Here is a 19,014-nt window from a genome sequence, read left to right as displayed (position 1 = left end):
TGGGGGAACAAAAATGTGATGCCATCCCTGTGTCAGCGTGAGTTTTCTCCAGATACTCCAGCGTACTCCCACAGTTCAAAGACGATTAAATCAATTAGCTACATGGAACTAAAAACTCACTATAAGAATACTGTTATCAGCTGATTGAGTGGGAGTTATCAGCGGTTATCAGCCTTATAGAAATGGGTTAGTCAGTGATGTTCAACCGCTGTGCCGCGCACACCAGTGTGCCGTGAGACATCGCAGGTGTCCCGTGAGAAAATGTCCAATTTCACTTAATGAGTGAGTTGTTGAGGTGACAAGACGAACAGCGATGGAGAAATATTTGAAAAGTAAAAATGCAGACACTGAACTGGGCCCTGGACAAAATAACCCAGATGAAAAGCCTCGTAAGGATCAACACATTGAGAGACTTGTCATTAAATTGTCAGCATATATCCGGCCCTCGGTACGACGGCCCGCCAGAACACATCATGTTCATCATAACTGGCCAGAGAGCTGGCCACAGAGCTCCGGGACGAAACGTGGCGATGTGAGCTGGCTTTTTGTGCAACATAACGAAGCATCTCACTGCGTGTGATCACAGATATGTGTGATGCAGTAAAAGTCTCCACCGCTGTGTTCCCGACTGCACATTTTGCTGATAAACTCGGCGCACTTGGCACAGAGTTCACTCGGCGATTTTGCAGCTCAGAAATGTAAATTTGAACTGCTCAGCAATCCGTTTGCAGTTGAAGTGGAAAGAGCACCTGTGCACATCCACATGGAGCTGATAGACCTCCAGTGTAATGACACATTCAAGGCAAAGTGTGACTCTGTGGGCGCTGCACAGGTTCCAAGCTTCATCCCTGTAACGATGCATTAACTCCACCTACATGCTGCTCAAATGCTCTGCATGTTTGGAAGCACATACCTGTGTGAGCAGCTTTTCTCTGTGATGAAGATGAACAAAAGCCCACACAGTCGTCTCACTGATGCACACCTTCACTCCACATAGAGGGATTCCACAGAACCTAACCCCAGATATTAATGAACTGGCAGCCAAGAGATGGTGCCAAACATCTGGCTCTGGTACGTATGCATAAAATAATGTAGCTACCTAAACATGTATTCTTTTTGCACTTTTTCTAATATCCCTTCTATCCTGTTTATTAAATGGTGACTATTTGGCCCTCAACGTAGTCCCAATTTTTAGTTTTGGCCCTCTCTGGGATTGAGTTTGACACCATGGCATATTTGCTGTATTATGATAAAAGCTGTCATTTTGTAATGTTTTTGGTTGTTGGTGTGACGCGGGATCTTTTTAATGTAAAAAGTGTGCCGCGGCTCAGAAAAGGTTGAAAAACACTGGGTTAGAGCACAGATATGAATACAAGAAGACGCATTCAACTTCTAGTGGCCGAAGTAACTATGCCAGGAGTAAAGTTGGAAGTTAGGTAACTTGGTAGAGTGACAAAGTCTGCATGGGGTGGTGGTGGAAAGACGTGTCAAACAAACACAGGACTTTCACATAGGAGACCAAAAATCAATATTACTGACTTATTTTACAATTACTTTTTTGTAACCATATAGTCTACATAAGTTACATAACAAACATACTTATTTTAACCCAAAAATACTTTTTCCTAAACCTACTTCTGTTGGCTAAGCTTAAAGTTGTTTAATTTCAATTCACATTAAGTTTCACTTGCAGCTCTGCCCGTTTGAAGCATTAGAATGGTAGTGTGATGGTAGGCTAACCACTGATAACAGCCATTTATTCAACAGATAACATTCGAAATGGGTGGATATATCATACATCTCGCTACTACGCGAGATGTATGAATGATGCACCTTCACATGTAGCACACAGTTCGAAGCAACTGACTTCTCTTAAGACTGACGCTATCGAACCAAGGATTTCTCATTTGGACACTTTGGCTCCACCATCCTCACCATGGTTGTCCCCCATTGACATCACTGAGTGGACCTCAATATTTTGTGACTAAAAGTACTCAGCTTTGGCAAAGATATGCCAAGATTACCGACTTGCTCATCTGAACGCTATGATTGCTTGTTTGTCTGTTTGTGGGCGGTGACGTGATGAAGTGAATGATCTTGTTACTACAAAATCTTTACTTAACATGATGCTTCTTTAATCATGTCAACCGCTTGAGGGAACCTGACAGGCTGCTGAAACCATGCGAAGTGTGCTTCAGGTAACTAGATAGTTTTACGAGTGGACTGCTAGTAGTTCAATGCCATTCATCCCTAGACATCATTCGACCAATAGCTCATGTGTGGTCACACTATATTTAACAGTGGCCAGCGATGCCCCCCCCCCCCCCCGGAGCACATAGGAGAAGTTTGCCTTCAGGGCTTTCTAAGCTTGTTCTGCCAGACATTTCCTTGGGTTTAGGCAACAAACCTACGTGGTTAGATTTAGGAAAAGATTGTGGTTTTGGGTTGAAATAAACCTAAATAAAAAGAAGGGAACTTCTCCCATGTGCGATTTTTTCACTTCCCCCCTATCTAGCCACCAAAATCAAATGACTGACAATCGAAGCTCAGCTACCATTGACTTTTCTATCTTTACTTTTGTCAGTGCTGTGCGCTTGCCTCCTCTCTATGCTGAAGTGCTTACAGATGCCAAGGGATAGAGGGTTAATAAAGTCACACAACTTCAGTTTCACATTTCAGTATTTATCTATCCTAATTACTGGAAAACTTGGAAAAATAGAATGTGAGTTTTTACAAGATATACATCTGGAAAATGTATGATACATTAGTCAAAGTAGTTGACTGATGCTGTGGCACTCTTCTGAGACTTCATGAGTTATATCTGCAGACAGAAAGTTGTACAATACAACATCACACACTGACCTCACAAATAACGTGACATTACCACAACAATCGGAATACTCTAATCCTCAAAAAGGTAAGATCTGTATGGTACCCCATGACAGTTAAGGGTTATTAAACCTTAAGTTTCGGATTCAAGATGAAATAGATTTAAGCCATGAGGTGGCGCCAAAAGACAAGCAGGTTTTCTATGGCTATGATTACATAACCATAGAAACCCTGCTTGTCTTTAGTCAGTGTGTGAAGCCACAGCATGGGTCTAGCAGTAGTGTGGGGTGCTAGACCCAGTACCAGTAGCTTCACAACTCAGAACGCTAAAAGAAGACATACAATGGAATACCTTAAATACTTTATAACATTTTAGCTGTCTGTAGGTACTGAAGGTTGTATCCCGTAACAAGAGTTTAAGGAACTTCAGCATTGGCTTCACTTCACTCAGACCCGGAGCATTCCGCCTAACCTACATACACAAATAATACCTTACGGCAGCTGTATTCTCACAATGTTACAAGATCATGCAAGAGAAAGGTTCTATGGAAGGAACTATCAGGCAGATCAGGCTACTACTACTCTCTCTAACATTAAACTACTGTGGGGAGCTGCTAGTGCAAACTAACATTTTAACAGAATATTGTAAACATTTCAAGTCTTCAGCACTTCACTAAACACTATGGGAAGCTGCAGTGCCTTGGTCGAAGTCATTGTTAAGGGTATTCCTAATTCCTTACATGTATGCGTCGATGTTTGGTAACATTTACGTTAACCTCTCTTACTAACCCAGCAGCCAGCTCTTCTTTTGTCTTGTTGTGACAGCTGTGTTCAGTGTCATGTTGTAGAACAAGGAAATGTTTTTTTTTTTCACAGTTCACAACTTTGAAGCTGCAGCTGGTGGGGGTCTGTCCACATTTAATAATATCACATTCCAATAAGGCCAATAGATGTGGCATTCTCCACCCTGTTGGGAGATGGGCCGCAACACAGGGAGCCCTGTGGTGCCTATGGCCCTCGTCCAATGAGACCTTAGAGTTGAGTTTGGACCAAAAATCACACGTAGGTGAGATTTAACATCTCGTGGGGCTTGGTGTGATTTTAACCCAAATCAGGCTGTTGAACCATGTAGGCCCAACTAGGCCCAACTCCCATTGTTCCAACCACATGGTGAAGTCCCAACAACCCCATCTTGGAGATATCATCACTTCACCTTGTACATCTTTTACAGTACTCTTGCATCCATTTCTCAATGAAAGAATAGAGCTGCCCAAGTGAAATAGAAATCTTTACATGGATAGTAAATTGTTAAAGATACACAGAAATATTTCAGCAAAAGACAAATATCAGTCCAAAATCTTGGGGGTTGCACGGACAAATCCTGTTCCAACTCGTAGGAGCTACAGAACACTGTACGCCAAAATGACCGGACACACAAATAGTTCCTTCCAGCAGGCAGTCACTCTGATGAACAGACTTTATGTTGTCATTATGAAGATGAGGATACATCTCTACATGTAGTTCTGCACGTGGTAATGGAAAATGGACTTGTATAGTATAGCGCCTTTCTAGTCTTCCGGCCACTCAAAGCGCTTTAACACTACATGTCATTCACCCATTCACACCCATTCATACACTGATGACAGGGCCTACCAGCAACATTTAATGAATATCAATAAATGCAGGTGCTGATGAATCATCATGTAATAATCAAGGTTATAATGAGAATGTCTTTACATTTGAAGAAATAATTTAGCAGTGCATATGTTTTAAAGTGAGTGGACATTATGTAAATATATCTCACATCAAATATATATTCTACACACACACACAGGGATGTTCAGCCTCATATGAACCAATATTTAATGCAGATGTGTTTACTGCTGAAAGATAACATAGTCCTTTTCCCTGACTATAATTGCATCCATCATACAGGTTTAAATGGGAAAATTAAGTTGTTTTAGGCTTCAGAACACAAATAAAATCTGAACTTGGTGGTAGAATTTGATATGCACCAGTTTAAAGCTGTGGTATCAGAACTGCAGCTGATCAGAGTGAAGGGGGATTTGAGATGTACTTCAGGATGGCAAACCAGACCAATTTCTAGATCACCCGAGGAGTGAAGAGACATGAAATAAGGCAGATGAGAAACGCCCCAGGTTTCGAAATAATGTAAGAAATCCCTTGACTGCAGAAAGCTGACAGTAACCTCTTTATTGAAGTGCATCACTGTGTCATCACAAAAGAGATTATGGCTACAGGTTTACTGATGTTGTGTCCAAATGGCCCATTGTGTATGATGCACAGGAAATAAGTGATAAGCATCATGTCAACCTTGCAGCAGTGCATTGCTTTGCTCCCTTGCTGGTACTGCCGTCTGTTTCTCCAAACTCCATATACTGACTATGGAGAGGTAGCTAATACAACCCCAGTTGAAAACATCTGAACAATCCCTTCAAAATCCAACATTCTGTTCATGTATGTTTTGAATGAACTCTTGAAAATGCAATGGTCCAATAAAAAAAGATGTATATCTTTGGCGGTCACTGGCTTTGCATCAAACACTCGCTAGTCTATAAAAATGTTTAAAGAACCAGCTGGATTGGATCAGCTTGTACCTTTTGGTCTCAAGTGTTACTGTCTAGTAAGTGAAAACATTTAGGACCTAACAGTGGACATGTGTTTCAGTGTCTGGCAACAACAAAAAGTCTCATCCCAACAGTCATGTGTCTGCATTTAAGTATGATGGAAAGATTGTCTTTCATCCTATTAGATCCAAATCTTACCCATCAGAATCAGAGTCCACAGAGTTTGTGCTGTCTCATTGGCTGTGCAAACTGAACCTCCCACTGAGCTGACTGACTGTCACCATGGTAATTCTGGTAGCTGGAATGGCCTTTCCTCCCCTCTGGTCTCATCAGAGACTGTTCAGATGGGGGTGTTAGGCAAATGCCCATTAGAGCCTGTGAGTGCCCCATTACAAACTAGCCCACTAGCCTGTCCATTGCGTTTGCTCAGAAAACTGTTCCCCTTGAGAGCCTCCTGCTCCACAGGGGTCCTTCTGTCAGATTCTCTAGTTGGAGTTACTGCCTGCGGGGCCGTTCGGCTGCGACAGCGCTGTCTGATGACGTACAGAAGCATTGTGATTAGCAGACTGAGGCAGAGCACCAGCAGAACTGACACAACCACCAGCTCCTTAAGATAGCAGGGGCCCCGGGCCGACAGCAGGGGCTCCCCATCCCGGAACTCTGCCTCTTTCTGCCCAGATTCCTCTGTCCACAGGGTCACGTTTCTGCCCTGCTGTCTGGTGGTGACTTGAGTGTCCCTGTTGGACAGTGTTGCCTCAGTCTCTCCTTGTCTTGTTTCTGTTGTTTTAGGCCAAGTCCCCAAAGAGGTATGCAGTCCAGGCCAAGGCCTGGCCACACTCTTTGTTGTGGGTATGTGGTGTGGCCAGGTGTAGCTGGTTGGAATTTGAGTCATGGTGCTGCTCTTCTGTTTGACATGAAAGATGGCCATAGTTTGTTGGTAGCCATTCTCAGTGGACAGGCAAAGGTAGTGACCCAGTGTGGCGGGGGATGCCACAAAGCTCAAACTTCCATCCTCCAGGTGTAGGTACAAGTCTGAAGACAGCCGGCTGTTTGGACGCTCCCACAGCTGCTGGGACAGCTGCGACGCTGCGGGACACTGCAGCCGCACCACTTCATTCAGAGACACTGACACCAGTTCTCCTGCAGGACATGAGGCTGAAATACAGATTACTCACCAAAACCCTCCATACCCCTCTACCCAGCATCATCAAATATCAAGAAAGCTGCAGACAGCAATCGAAACCTGCCAAAGAATGTGCTGACCAGGAAATTAATGCATAGATATTACATGAGCATGTCTGATATTATTAAAGCAAAAAACTGCAAGCAACCTTATTATCTCCACTTGTTCATTGCATACTCCACGCACACTCTACTCTACTACTACTCTAACACAGGTATGTGGGATATGCTAATTATAAGCTTACATAACAAAGCATACACCAGTCCTTGAGCCCAATGTGGGATTACAACCCATCAATGCAGGCAGGGGAAGTGAGGCTAATATGGAACAGAGTGCACCATGTCTAGTCCGTACCATGACTGCAGGTAAGTCAAATCATCTCCTGAGACAGGTAAGTGATAAGTTATTCCTTACTACTAATCTTAAGGTAGAAAACACTTATATATATATATATATATATATATATACACACACAGTATAATTCAGCAGTGAAGGCCCAGGTATAAAATGCACGGCCTGCCACTGCAGTATATATATATATGTGGGTCAATGACATGACGTTCATATTTTAGTGGGTCCATTATTTCCTTTTAAAATAATTTTATCAATTTATGGCATATATCATTTCATTCAATAAAAGCTATTGAGTTTGAATACATTCAAATAATATTCATTCTTTTATGTTTTGGCATCTCAAACCCTGAAACCCGTCTGAGCAAATGAACAGACTAAGAGAACTATAAAAAAAATGTATTTCAATGATAATAAATTCAAGAACGGATTAAATTGTCCAGACAATAACCGCGCGCATGATGGGATGCTTCGTCATTAACGGACAATGCATATAGTCCAAATCAATGTAATTAACACAATCACAAGAACAAACTCACAAGAACCAGTCACATATATTTATATGACAACAAAGCAACAAATCAATCCGGCAACGCTGCAGCGCTAGAGCACGAGCCATTCATATTATTCATAAAAACGACACGATAGACAAATGAACACAGTAGAAACGCTACTGCAGATGTAAAAAAAACAAAAGCAGTTGACTTACCAAAGCTGCTGTTCACTTAAAGACAAAGTCCATCCTCCTTTCTTTGTTAACAAAGTCAGTAACGTTTATTTATTTTTTTACCTAGCTTTGTTTTTTCAATACTCAATGGCTGAATAAGGAGGAGAAACGGATTTAGTGGCGGAGTTACTGACAACGCCGTTCTCAAGAAGGACATTTCAGGAAAAGCTGGACATCGTAAGAAATGGTCAGTCAACGCCACAGCTGGCAGCCCTGACTCAGCCAGGAAAAGGATTTGTATGAACGTTCTTGCTGACAGCGTCGGAGAAGCATTGCACATTTTATGGCTGGGAATGTGTTTCATTTTAACTGAGCTCTTGGTGTTTGGAGCTACGGTACGCTAACCTGAGGACACCATAGCATGGCAGGACACAAGCTACGGTGCTTTTGAAAACTTTTGGAGAGACTCGAGTGGATCTACAACTCAACGAACACGTTCACAGGGAAACATCTCCACAACCGCGGCCCCACGTGCAGACCAGCGAAATTGGGCGGCTGGGGCGGCTCGACTGTCATCACTGGCGTCCATGAATCAAGAAGGACTTCTTACTGGAACTGAAACGATGTACCGTGGGATTAAACTCTTTAACAAAGAAAGGAGGATGGACTTTGTCTTTAAGTGAACAGCATTTGATAATTGAAGTGCGTTTGTTTGTTTACATCTGTAGTAGTGTTACTACTGTTGTCAATCGTGGCGTTTTTATGAATAATATTTGAAAGGCTCGTGCTTGTGTGGTGGAATGCGTGGATCCGCTGCAGGTCTGCTGGATTGATTTGTCATGCTTTGTTGTCATATGAATATACGAGACTGGTTCTTGTGAGTTTGTCATTGTGTTAATTACATTGATTTGGACTATATGCATTGTCCGTTAATTACAAAGCATCTCGTCATGCGTGGAGTTATTGTCCGGACAATTGAATCCATTCGGGCTGTTGTTTCCCCGCTGAGCTAGTTAGCTTAGCCTCCCTGAAGACACTTGCGGTGCTGCAGCCTCAGCTGTTTTTTGTTATTGTTCCGGGTTCAGAGGTCACAGCCCGTTGTCTGTTACGTGAGCGCAGTCCACCGAAAACATTATATTTCCCACAATTTAAGCTTCTGCATTTTCCAAATGCACTAGTATTATTAAACGTATTGTTCGGTTCATAAGCCTCGTACTGAACGGTTTAATACGAATACGTGTATTTGTTACACCCCTAGAAATAAATAAGTTAACCATAGCTGTGGCGTCATAATGAGCTTATTAGGAGATACTAATCATTATATACTACTTACTAATCATTATATACGAGCTGAATGAAATGATCGAACGAGCTTCTTACAGTCCTGAGACAGACACAGACACCAGATTATTCTTTTTTTGTCAGCGAGTTAACTGTGAGGATGTAAAGAATAAAAAAAAAATATCAAATGTTTTTGAAGATGATAACCAACCCTGCCTTTAAAGATACAATATACTTTCAAACGTTTTTCATGATAATATTTTATAATTATTTTAGACGCCATTGTTAAATAAAGTGAAATCAACATGACACAGGGAGCGCATTAACAATGATTTGGCTTCAAGAGAAGCATATCTTGCCAAAAGAAAAGAGAGATAAGAGAGATGTGAGGGTTAGTGCTCTTTTTTTTTGGTGACAAGGTTTCTTTTTATATAGACGATTGTAAAGCCCTCTGAGGCAAATTTGTGATTTGTGATATTGGGCTATACAAAAATAAATGTAATGGAATTTAATTGAATAATACATCTTGAATTTATCTTATGTTTTTTAATTATGTTTTTTTTTTAGGGACTGTAGAAAATAAGGGATACAGTACTTGTCAAAGATTTCAGTTATAATGAATAGTAGGAAAATATATATATATTTACAAATATGTGGTTGCGCCACCTGACATTTTTTAGCCGGTGAAGTTAAAAAATACTGTTCAAAATACATATAACCACTTTAAAAAGTAATTTAACAAATGAGACTTGTTTAAACACATTTTGTTTGCATTACAGCCAATATAATCTTTTTTTTTAGAAGCCTTATTTGTCATTGAACCATATATATATTTACAACCATGCAGAACACACCACAATCAACATAAATAAGCTACTTTACATAATCAACCTCCCCCATCATATTTGGTCTAACCCAATGACGTCACTGCTGACGTCATCCAGTGTATGAATAGAGGAAATGGTTAGGCACCTCCTTCAGACTCTGATGGTATAAATAGATGGTGGGCATGGTAAGTAACAAAGAAAGATAATAATCTAAAACTACATTTAAGAAATGTTGATGATTTATGAACTGTAATCAAACTAAATGCAAAACACACCAAACCCGCTATGGTAAGTGTCTTCAGGTACAGATCATGATGGAACTATGGCTAAACAAACAATGAATAAGCCTGGTTAAACTAAGAAGTATGGCAGTGAAATATGGGCACAAATGTTCTGCTCTCAAAAATGTCACATGACTTGTGTCTCATAAAACCCAATTCACAAATAAATGTAGAGTGATTTGTATCTGTAAATTTCAATCTGTGGCTCTACTTTACAACTCTTATATCATTTGTAAATGAACACAAACAGTTTGTCAAATACATAGTCACATTTGTACTAAAACATCCCCATTTGCATGGCTTCATAATTCACAATTGTCAACTTAGCATTATAAAATAGAAATGTGTTTGTGAATCTTATCAGATTTGTGTGGATACTGTTTTACACATTTGTTTGTGAAAACGTATGAGACTGTTCTCAGCTGTTCCCACACCAAAGACTTTAAGAGGTGAACACACTTGATCAACATAATCAGAGGTGGGTAGAGAGATGGAAAATGTGCAAGCTGGCAGGAACTGGCAGAGCAATAAAATAGGAGAATATTGAACTGTTTGCCATGGTTTCACTAGGTCCTAAGAATATGTGGATTGCTTTTAGTTGTTATGGTGTCAATGCACGTCACTGGGCTGTTAAGTGTGTTGGTCCTGTCCAATAGCAGCATCGATATATGTAATGGCCAATCATACTTTCTTACATACATATAAAAAGGACAGCCAGCTCGATGGGACTACACACGCAGACACACTAGACGCAGACGCTCATGTTATGGCATGAATGAGTCCGCTATTTGCCGCAACTTGGTTTACACGGAAGTTAGCCGCTGCAACAGCAAAGATTTGCTGCCGCTCTGTCCATCCCTCCATCCTTGGAAAAACGTGCAGCTGCAGTTACTTTTTCTGCGGTGAGTTTAATAATACAGTAACTAGAGCCCAACTGATAAATCGGCCAATATATATAGACATATCGCATACATCGTATAAGCGCTGATAAATCACCATGTCAGAAGAGAAATGTCAATGTTCGATTTGAGATCCTTTCCAAACTCAGTCAGTTTGTCCACTGACAAGTTTATTTTACACTTTAAAATGTTACACTTAGTCAAACTCTTATAAACAAATAATCAAGGGATTCTGAACCAAAATGTGTATATAGACAAAGTATGCAGGCCAGCTGTTGAGATTGTTTAAAAAACAAGTTAATCATGAGCCTTAGTGACATATTGGACGATACATTGTGCTATGAAGAAAAGTCTAGCTTTAATCCTGTAAATGTCAATATGTCTTTTATGTATGTATGTAAGTATGTAACCAGCAACTGAGATAAGTGACACTTACCTGCAGGCAGTTTGTTTGGACCAAATCTGTCTCTGTGTGTAAATGAAACAGTGCTGCATGCCTCTCCAACATTTCCTCTGTCTATGTCCTGGCATCTGAGGAGGGAGAACTACAGTCAGCAGAGAAGGCTGGTACAACTGTCTAATTGAATGGCAGCCATCAGAAGCTACCTCCATTTCATGTTGGCAACCAATAGTTTAACTTCAAAATGTACACATTTTAGGGTGAATATTCCTATAGTTTTTTCATATCACAATATATATTGCAGAAAAAATAATGCAATGTCAGGTTTTTTTCCCAAGCATGCCACCCTACACATTAATCACATTATCGAGAGTATAAGCCTAATGGCCTATATTAACATGTGGTGTAATGACAACATGACATCCCGGCAGAGGTAGTACTGGTAAATGATTTGCTGTTAGATCTAGAAAAAGCCGATTAATCGTCTGATTGACATATCAAGAGGTGATAGTGTTGAGGGAGAACTTCTGTGGGAGAAATAAACTGATAACGGGTCAGATATGTCTTGGGACGGCTACGTTTTAGCCCACATTTTCTAACTGCATTGCATTGATAATAGTGCCTTGGAGGTTTTTTCATGGAGTGTAGATTTACGTTCTGAAAAAATATCTCAAAGAATCGAAATAATAAATCATGCATTTGTGGCTGGAGCGCATTGTGGCTGGAGCGTTCCCCCACCTCGCACGGCCTCGAAGCACGATTGCCATTTCATGGGGCCTTTAATAGTTGTTTTGATCATGTCTGCCAATAGTGCTAACTTTGTTAAACGTCCTTTCGTCGCCAATTAATCTGCTAAACCCCTTAATCGGTCACCCTCTACTTCAGAAAACACACACCTGTTGGTGAAGAGGTCAAATTAGTTGGTGCTGTAATGGCGACAGCTGGGATAAAAAACTGGTAAAGCACACACATAAATCACATTAGCCTAAATGGACAGGAGAATTAACAATAATTAGACTTTGGCTTCTCTAGGGAGCACAGACCACCTGATGTACCAAGTTTGTCAGTTTTTCCTTTCCACAACAACCAAGCCCACATATTTGTCTGGTTCCCTGGCAAAGTAAAACAACTTACGGTAACACGTTATTACTCGTCCACAGCTATATTGCTGCTCCAACATCACAGCTCACCTCTACACCGTAATCTGTTTATATTTTTCCCTTGCTCGGCTCTATGTCATATGTTTTGTTACTCTAATAACCATTAGAGTAACAAAACATATGACATAGATGCCTCTGTGGCCTAAATGCAACCAGAGGCATTTTGGTTTATGCCTGTTAATAACGACCGTTGGAAATTGAGAATGAACTGAGAGGTTCCAGACAAAGTTGTACTTGCGATTTGGTCTGGCCATTACAGGCTATGTCCGCATGCCACCTGAAGCTCAACCAAGACTGAGCTGCTCTTCCTTCCAGGAGGCAGCGCAGGTTCTGGTCCTGGCTCTTGTCATCTCGTGCCTCTATGAAAACTGCTTCTATGTGCCATCCAACCTCTCAATTTAGTTTGATTGACTGACTTCTTTCTCTTTTACGGTTTGTTCTAGTATTATAATTGATGATTAAAGGCCCTTGCACTTTGGTGCACCTCAGGGTAACTGGGTATCGAACACTGCCTGCACAATTAGGCATTATTTTCTGTATGAAGTGCGTGGTGCTTGAAATTATGTATTGCAACTTTTGTATGACTTTCTATGACCACAACAGGCGCTGGAGAACATGCACTAAACATGCATTGTGTTGCTGTATGTAAGGGGGGACCACACAATATAAATTGAAAATTGAATGTGTGTTACAAAGCCTACTTCGACTTGCCAACTGCTGGCACAATTACTTTGACTTAATATTGGCATGTGTATGTCCTTAGGCCACAGCTCTTATGAAGCATGTCAAGTTTGGGGAAGAATTGATCAAGTACACTTGAGTAACAACAGCATTTTGTTTGAGAATCATATAAATTATCCACCACAATGCAGGTTCATTAAAGCTAAAACTTTTGATACATTTTAATTGCAAAGGTCCAAAGATTATAGTGACCAAATTTAAAGTCTATCTGGTTACATCTCCAGGAGGTTCAAGTACAGAGCCTGGAAATCACAAACAATACACAAAAAATTCACACGGAATTAAAAATGGCCCACGCTTTTTAAAGTCCAAGGTGATCTGAGAAGTATGCCCAAGAATGGAGACATCAGCGGTAGTGGAGGGATGCCGGTTGTTATTTCTTGCTTGGAGTGCAAGGTCTTTGCTGGCCCAACCGCTGGTTGGTGCTCGGGCCCTCATAATAATAATCATTAGAATCAAAATACTGCTTGAGTCCTAATTAATAGTATGCACAGGCTGCCAAGTGCAGTCATTAGAAAGGGATTTAATGATTGGTTTGAACATAACGGCTCTGTGGGGTTGTTTCACTAGCGTGTACATTGACCTTTAATGTGTTTTATTTTGTAGCCTAATGATGCTTTTTATTTTAACAGTAGTATCATATATCATCATAATTCCCTAACTGCGAACATAATATGAGTCATTTTTAACATGATCTTGTGGTACTCACAGACTGGCATGGGTGTTGGAGGCCTCCACACAGGCCCTGCTGGCAGGGTCCCAACCACAGAAGGGATCTCGGGCAAGAACACACTGAGGACAGGTCCAGTAGAAAGAGCAGTTGGCTGTTGAAACACTCACCACACCCTCTGACGTGCCAACATATATCATACCCTGCATTGGGACAAAATGAGATCAAAACAATTAGAAGAGTATCCGAAGATGATTTTTACACAAACCGCCTCCGGAACACCACTGCAAATTCTTTGCATCAAGGCTTTGTTCAAAAACAAATTGTCAATAAATTTGAATAAATACAGGTATTTTTTCACAGCAATATAAAAAAGATAGTAGAGAGGGAATGATGACCTATTTAACCCCTAACACTAGCTCTGAGCGGCTTATCACACAATAAAGAACGACTAATGCCAATACACTGTAAAAAGATATGTGTGGTTACATTCAAATTAAGTAAATAATAGTAACTTCTACATAGAAAATAATATACAAAATGTGCAGTTTGGAATCAAATTAAGCTGGATTAAACCATTTTGAATGCTTTATTAATTGCATTTTACTAAATTTTGCTTGGATAAAATCAGCTGTGAATCACAGCTGATAGAGGCAGAAAATGTATCAATTTGACTCATTGTGAGGTCTTTGGTTTTAATCAGCTTACACCTCTGCCCACTGTATTCTGCGCCACATGGACATAAATCTCATTATCTGCCACACATATCAGGGACACAAATGTAGGAACAAACATTCTTGCTCTCAGTTACTTTTACTAACATTCCGTTTTCTCATGTACATTTTTACCAAATTAACATGCTTTTCAGCTTTTATAAATTCAGGGAGAAAAATCTGTAGGTTTTGTAAGAAAGGGACATTTCCTCGTTCTTTCTTTCTTTTATATAATTTGCGGTTAATTTAATCCACAGTCTGTTGTACTATGTGTTGTACTCATCCCAAGTTCACACTGGCTCTCTGTTAGTAGCCACACAGGTTCATGTATCAGTTCACGATACATGAGGCCTCAGCTGCAGATGGAATTACCGCCCTATTCCAGCCTCTCTCTGTCAGAGGATGCTTTCAAGTTTGCAAGTTCATGCTGACAGAAAACACTGAAATCTCTGTCTGGAGTCCCTTCCTGCTACATGGACTTAAAAGACGTTTTCAATAAAGCCAGAGCCACTTCTATCCCTCTGCACCAACCATACGACTGCTGCATTGACCTTCTTCCTGGCAATTTCCCTCCCAAGGGAAGACTCTACTTCGCTGTCAGCTCCAGAGAGGGAGGCAATGCAGAAATACATAGACTCATTCCTTGCTGGGCACAGCCTTTTAACACTCCCAGTGGATACTATGAATATCCAATGCTGGGGCATTGGACTGTCCAATGCCTCAGTTTGTGTTTGTAAACCTGCATGATATACTCATCTTCTACCTGGACGAAGAATCTCACATCCAGCATGTCCGTTAGGTCCTACAGTGGCTGCTGGATCACCAGCTGATTGCCTCACTCGTTTTGGATTTGTTTACCTGTACTGAATGCCTACCTGTGTACTAAACCTCTGCCAGGGTTTTTTTGAACTGTCCTGGTATTGATTCGTGCTTTTGAGTCCTTGCCTCAGTGGTGGCTTCTGCCTTAACAACGTCATGCTTTGGATTGGTATCTTGAAGATATCTAGTGAAATGTCATAATGAAATGTGTACCTTTGGTATGGAGAGCTTCAGGCTCTTGACAGGTTGAGGCTGCTCAAAAACTTGGACCTCCTCTATGATGTGGGCCCCACTCTGTAGCAGGACAGCTTTGTGTAGGTAACCAGACTCTGAAACAAAGTTAGTGACAAAACACAGGTCACATTTTTACAACAGACAGACTTCCTTAATGAACAGCACTCATGGAATTGACAGTTTTGATGGTAACGTGAGTAAGTTCTCAGATAAAACATCAAGGTCACATAGACTACAGTTGAAGTTCAGAATCTCTGCCACAGCAGCTTGTTTGGGTCAAGTCAAATGTCTCTATAGACATCTATGTCTAACATCTATGTCTAGTACTTTATTTGTTTGAATGGTCTTTCATACTTTTAGGTTGTAATAAATTCCTCTTTACATAAAGCTGTTATTTTGTATGAAAGCTTTGTTTTGTACATGGAGAACAAAATGCTGTATATTGGTTCAACCAGACTGACAAATGAAAGGACAGAAAGAGAGAAAGATACCTCTCAAGAACTGTTGAATAAGAATAGAAGAAATCACCAGTCAATGGTCAAAGACAATCAAAGTGTATCATCAAAATGTGTGCAGATTTAATTAGGAACAGCTTCCTGTTTAAGTGTCAAGTGTTTCACAATAATGCAGACTATAACAAGCAGGAATTATCATGCAGTGTGTTGTTTAAGCAAAGCTATTCTTCAAACTTCACAATAGAAATAGAAGATTAGTCTAGAGTTTGCAAACTTGTAATATCAGCTGAACAATTCACAGTGTAAACCTCTTCAAGCTAACTAACTTGTGATCTAATACAGATCAAGGGTCACTGATGCTTTTCTGGACTGGAAAACAAATTCAACATCCAAGTTCAACAGTATTCTCCAATGCAATATAACACTGTAGGGATATCGACTAAATGGAAATGTGATCATTTAATTAGGGCCCGAGCCACCGACAACGTCGGGCCAGCGAAGGCCCTATTGAGTTTCTAAGGGGTATTCTTTTTCGTGATTTTTATTTTTGCCGGGAATGGAGCTTTTTGGGGTACTTGCCATGCATGAAAACTCACCAAATTTTGCAGACTTGTCAGGTCTGGTGAAACTTTGATATAGGTGCCATATTTGTGTGAAAAAAAATGGCTCTCTAGCGCCCCCTACAAGGCGGACCGGCGATGCCCCTCGGCCACTTTGTCCGATTGACTTGAAATTCAACACACATGTCCAAATCCGCTAGATCTAAAAAAAAAAAGCCTCTGAGACCCCTAAGCTCCACCTACTTAGATTTTCCGCCATCTTGAATTTAGTGTAAAACACATCTTTGCGAACTCCTCCTACACGCTGGCTCTGATTAGTACCAAATTTGCTGTGGATCATTATTGGATGTAGATCACGCAGATTTATCAAAAGCTTTTTGATATCTCTTTTTGTTGAAAAGATATGGACCAATGAACTTTCTAGGGGCGTGGCTTAATATCAATACACATAACTTCTCAAACATTTGTCGAAAATTCACGAACATTTCAGCATATGTGCACATCGCATCCTGTAACATACCCTGAGATTTATTTTGCATTCAACCAATAGGGGGCGCTACAGTAAACCCGCAAAGTTGTGTTTTTTGGCACATTTTCCATTTTTCAGCCTTCGTACTTTAACGAACTCCTCCTAGAGAATTTATGCGATCGACTTGAAACTTGGTCAGGATACTCTTAAGACCTTTGTGATTAAAAATTATTAAAAGCTAGAGTTTTCGTCAAAGAACCTTGACGTGGCGTGGCGGCCATTTTGCATCATTTGCTATGAAAAAAGAAGTTGTTATAACTCCAAGGTACATTATCCAATCCGCACAAAACTTCTTGTGCATGATGCCATTTCAAGCCTGAACATAGATCAATTGAAAGAAATTAAATAACTCATAGCGCCACCTACTGGCAAAAGCAAATGTCATATTTTATACTTTTATTTACTCCTCCTAGCCAGTTCAAAAGAGCAGCCCCGGGGCTACGCTTGACGTACATGTATGAAACTTGGTCAGAACATGTATCACTTAGAGACCTAAAAATAAGGCTCTTGGGACCATGCTTTTAACTGTACCGGAAGTCGGCCATTTTCATTTTTATGTAATTTTTTTATCGATTTTGGCCTATTTCTAGTCGCTATACTTTAACGAACTCCTCCTAGGGACTTTGTCAGATCCACTTCAAATTTGTCAGTACAATCTCAAGACCATTGTGATTAAAAATTATCAAAAGCTTTACTTTTGACGCAACGGCTTAGCCGTAGCGGTCGGCTACTTTATGTGATTCCCCATGCAAAAAACTAATGTAACTCAACTGGACTTGTTCCAAACGGTCCCAAACTTCCCATCCTTGATAACACTCATGGCCTGAGGATGTCTACAAGCTAATTTTCACTAGAACTCACAGCGCCACCTGCTGGCAAAAGATACTCTGCGTTTTCTGACTAACACCATCCGATTTACATGACTTTTACACAATGTGGTTTACATTTGACATAGAGCAACATAATGCATGTTTGCACGTGTTCTGTAGCGCCATGCAGCGGATACAGGAAGCATTGGACTATTTGCAAAGCATCATTTCCAGCAGGACTAAAAACGTCTCACTCGGACGCGCCGTCCGACGGTCGTGGAGGTTCTCGCCCGCCCTGGCTGGAACCCGCCGGCACGGCGGAGGAGGCGAGGGCCTGTTCATCGCTGCTCGCAGCTTTAATTCTTCTTCTTTTGGGAAAAATGTGTTTTGGTGAGGAGCACTTAATGGTTGTTTACAAGAAGACTCCATCGAGATCCTTTAAAACAACATCAAAGCAAAACAGCTTCTCAAACATTAGCTATGATTAGGTGTGTGAACAGATGGCGGTTCAGTATCTGTGGGTGGTTTTTCAGTCCAGTCCAATCATTCAGCCCAAATCCCCAAACCTACAGCTTGGCTCATTCCGACAGATTAGTGACAAATTCAAACTGGACTCTGGGATTTAAACTCCTACAAATTTAACCAAGGAAGGTTAGAAAACTGGTACTGTTTGCTGTCCTACAGAAATGTTTGCTCTCAATTAACATGAGTGCCTATGGGGCAGTTACTCGAATTTCCGGTAAATTATTAAAGTACAGCATTGATTGATGAGAGTGAATAACCTCTTTGTATGTAGAACTCACTCATTGATTAGTGTCCATTGCAGTAAAAATAAAGTGTTGTCTTAAAAGCTTCGGGGTCTAATGCCGTGTTCACACCAAACGCGATGATCGCCACAGCAGCACGCGATTTTTTCGCAGAAGTTGAAAAATTTCAACTCACGCGTTTGGAGCGATTCGGTGTTTGGTGCGAATTCGCGGCAATCGTGCTGCGCCACGCCAAACGCGCCGCGCCATCG

General features: G+C 40.8%; 1 protein-coding gene across 1 annotated transcript in view; it reads right to left on the bottom strand.

Annotated features, from left to right (window-relative positions):
• Positions 1-5,076: 5,076 nt before the first annotated feature.
• sema4ab (sema domain, immunoglobulin domain (Ig), transmembrane domain (TM) and short cytoplasmic domain, (semaphorin) 4Ab) overlaps positions 5,077-19,014 on the bottom strand; it is a gene marked incomplete at its 5' end in the record, with an annotated part of 30,586 nt that continues 16,648 nt past the window's right edge. The window contains 4 exons of the mRNA XM_079175566.1: positions 5,077-6,557; positions 11,343-11,437; positions 13,917-14,080; positions 15,623-15,738. Of these exons, the coding sequence (XP_079031692.1) occupies positions 5,758-6,557; positions 11,343-11,437; positions 13,917-14,080; positions 15,623-15,738 (1,175 nt within the window). The 3' untranslated portion in view covers positions 5,077-5,757. The remainder of the gene's footprint in view (positions 6,558-11,342; positions 11,438-13,916; positions 14,081-15,622; positions 15,739-19,014) is intronic.

This window comes from Pholis gunnellus, assembly GCF_910591455.1.
Source record: "Pholis gunnellus genome assembly, chromosome: 16".
In the NCBI taxonomy this organism is placed as follows: domain Eukaryota; kingdom Metazoa; phylum Chordata; class Actinopteri; order Perciformes; family Pholidae; genus Pholis; species Pholis gunnellus.
The sequence above is the reverse complement of the archived record's forward strand: the minus strand, read 5'-3'. Positions and strand labels throughout refer to the sequence as shown.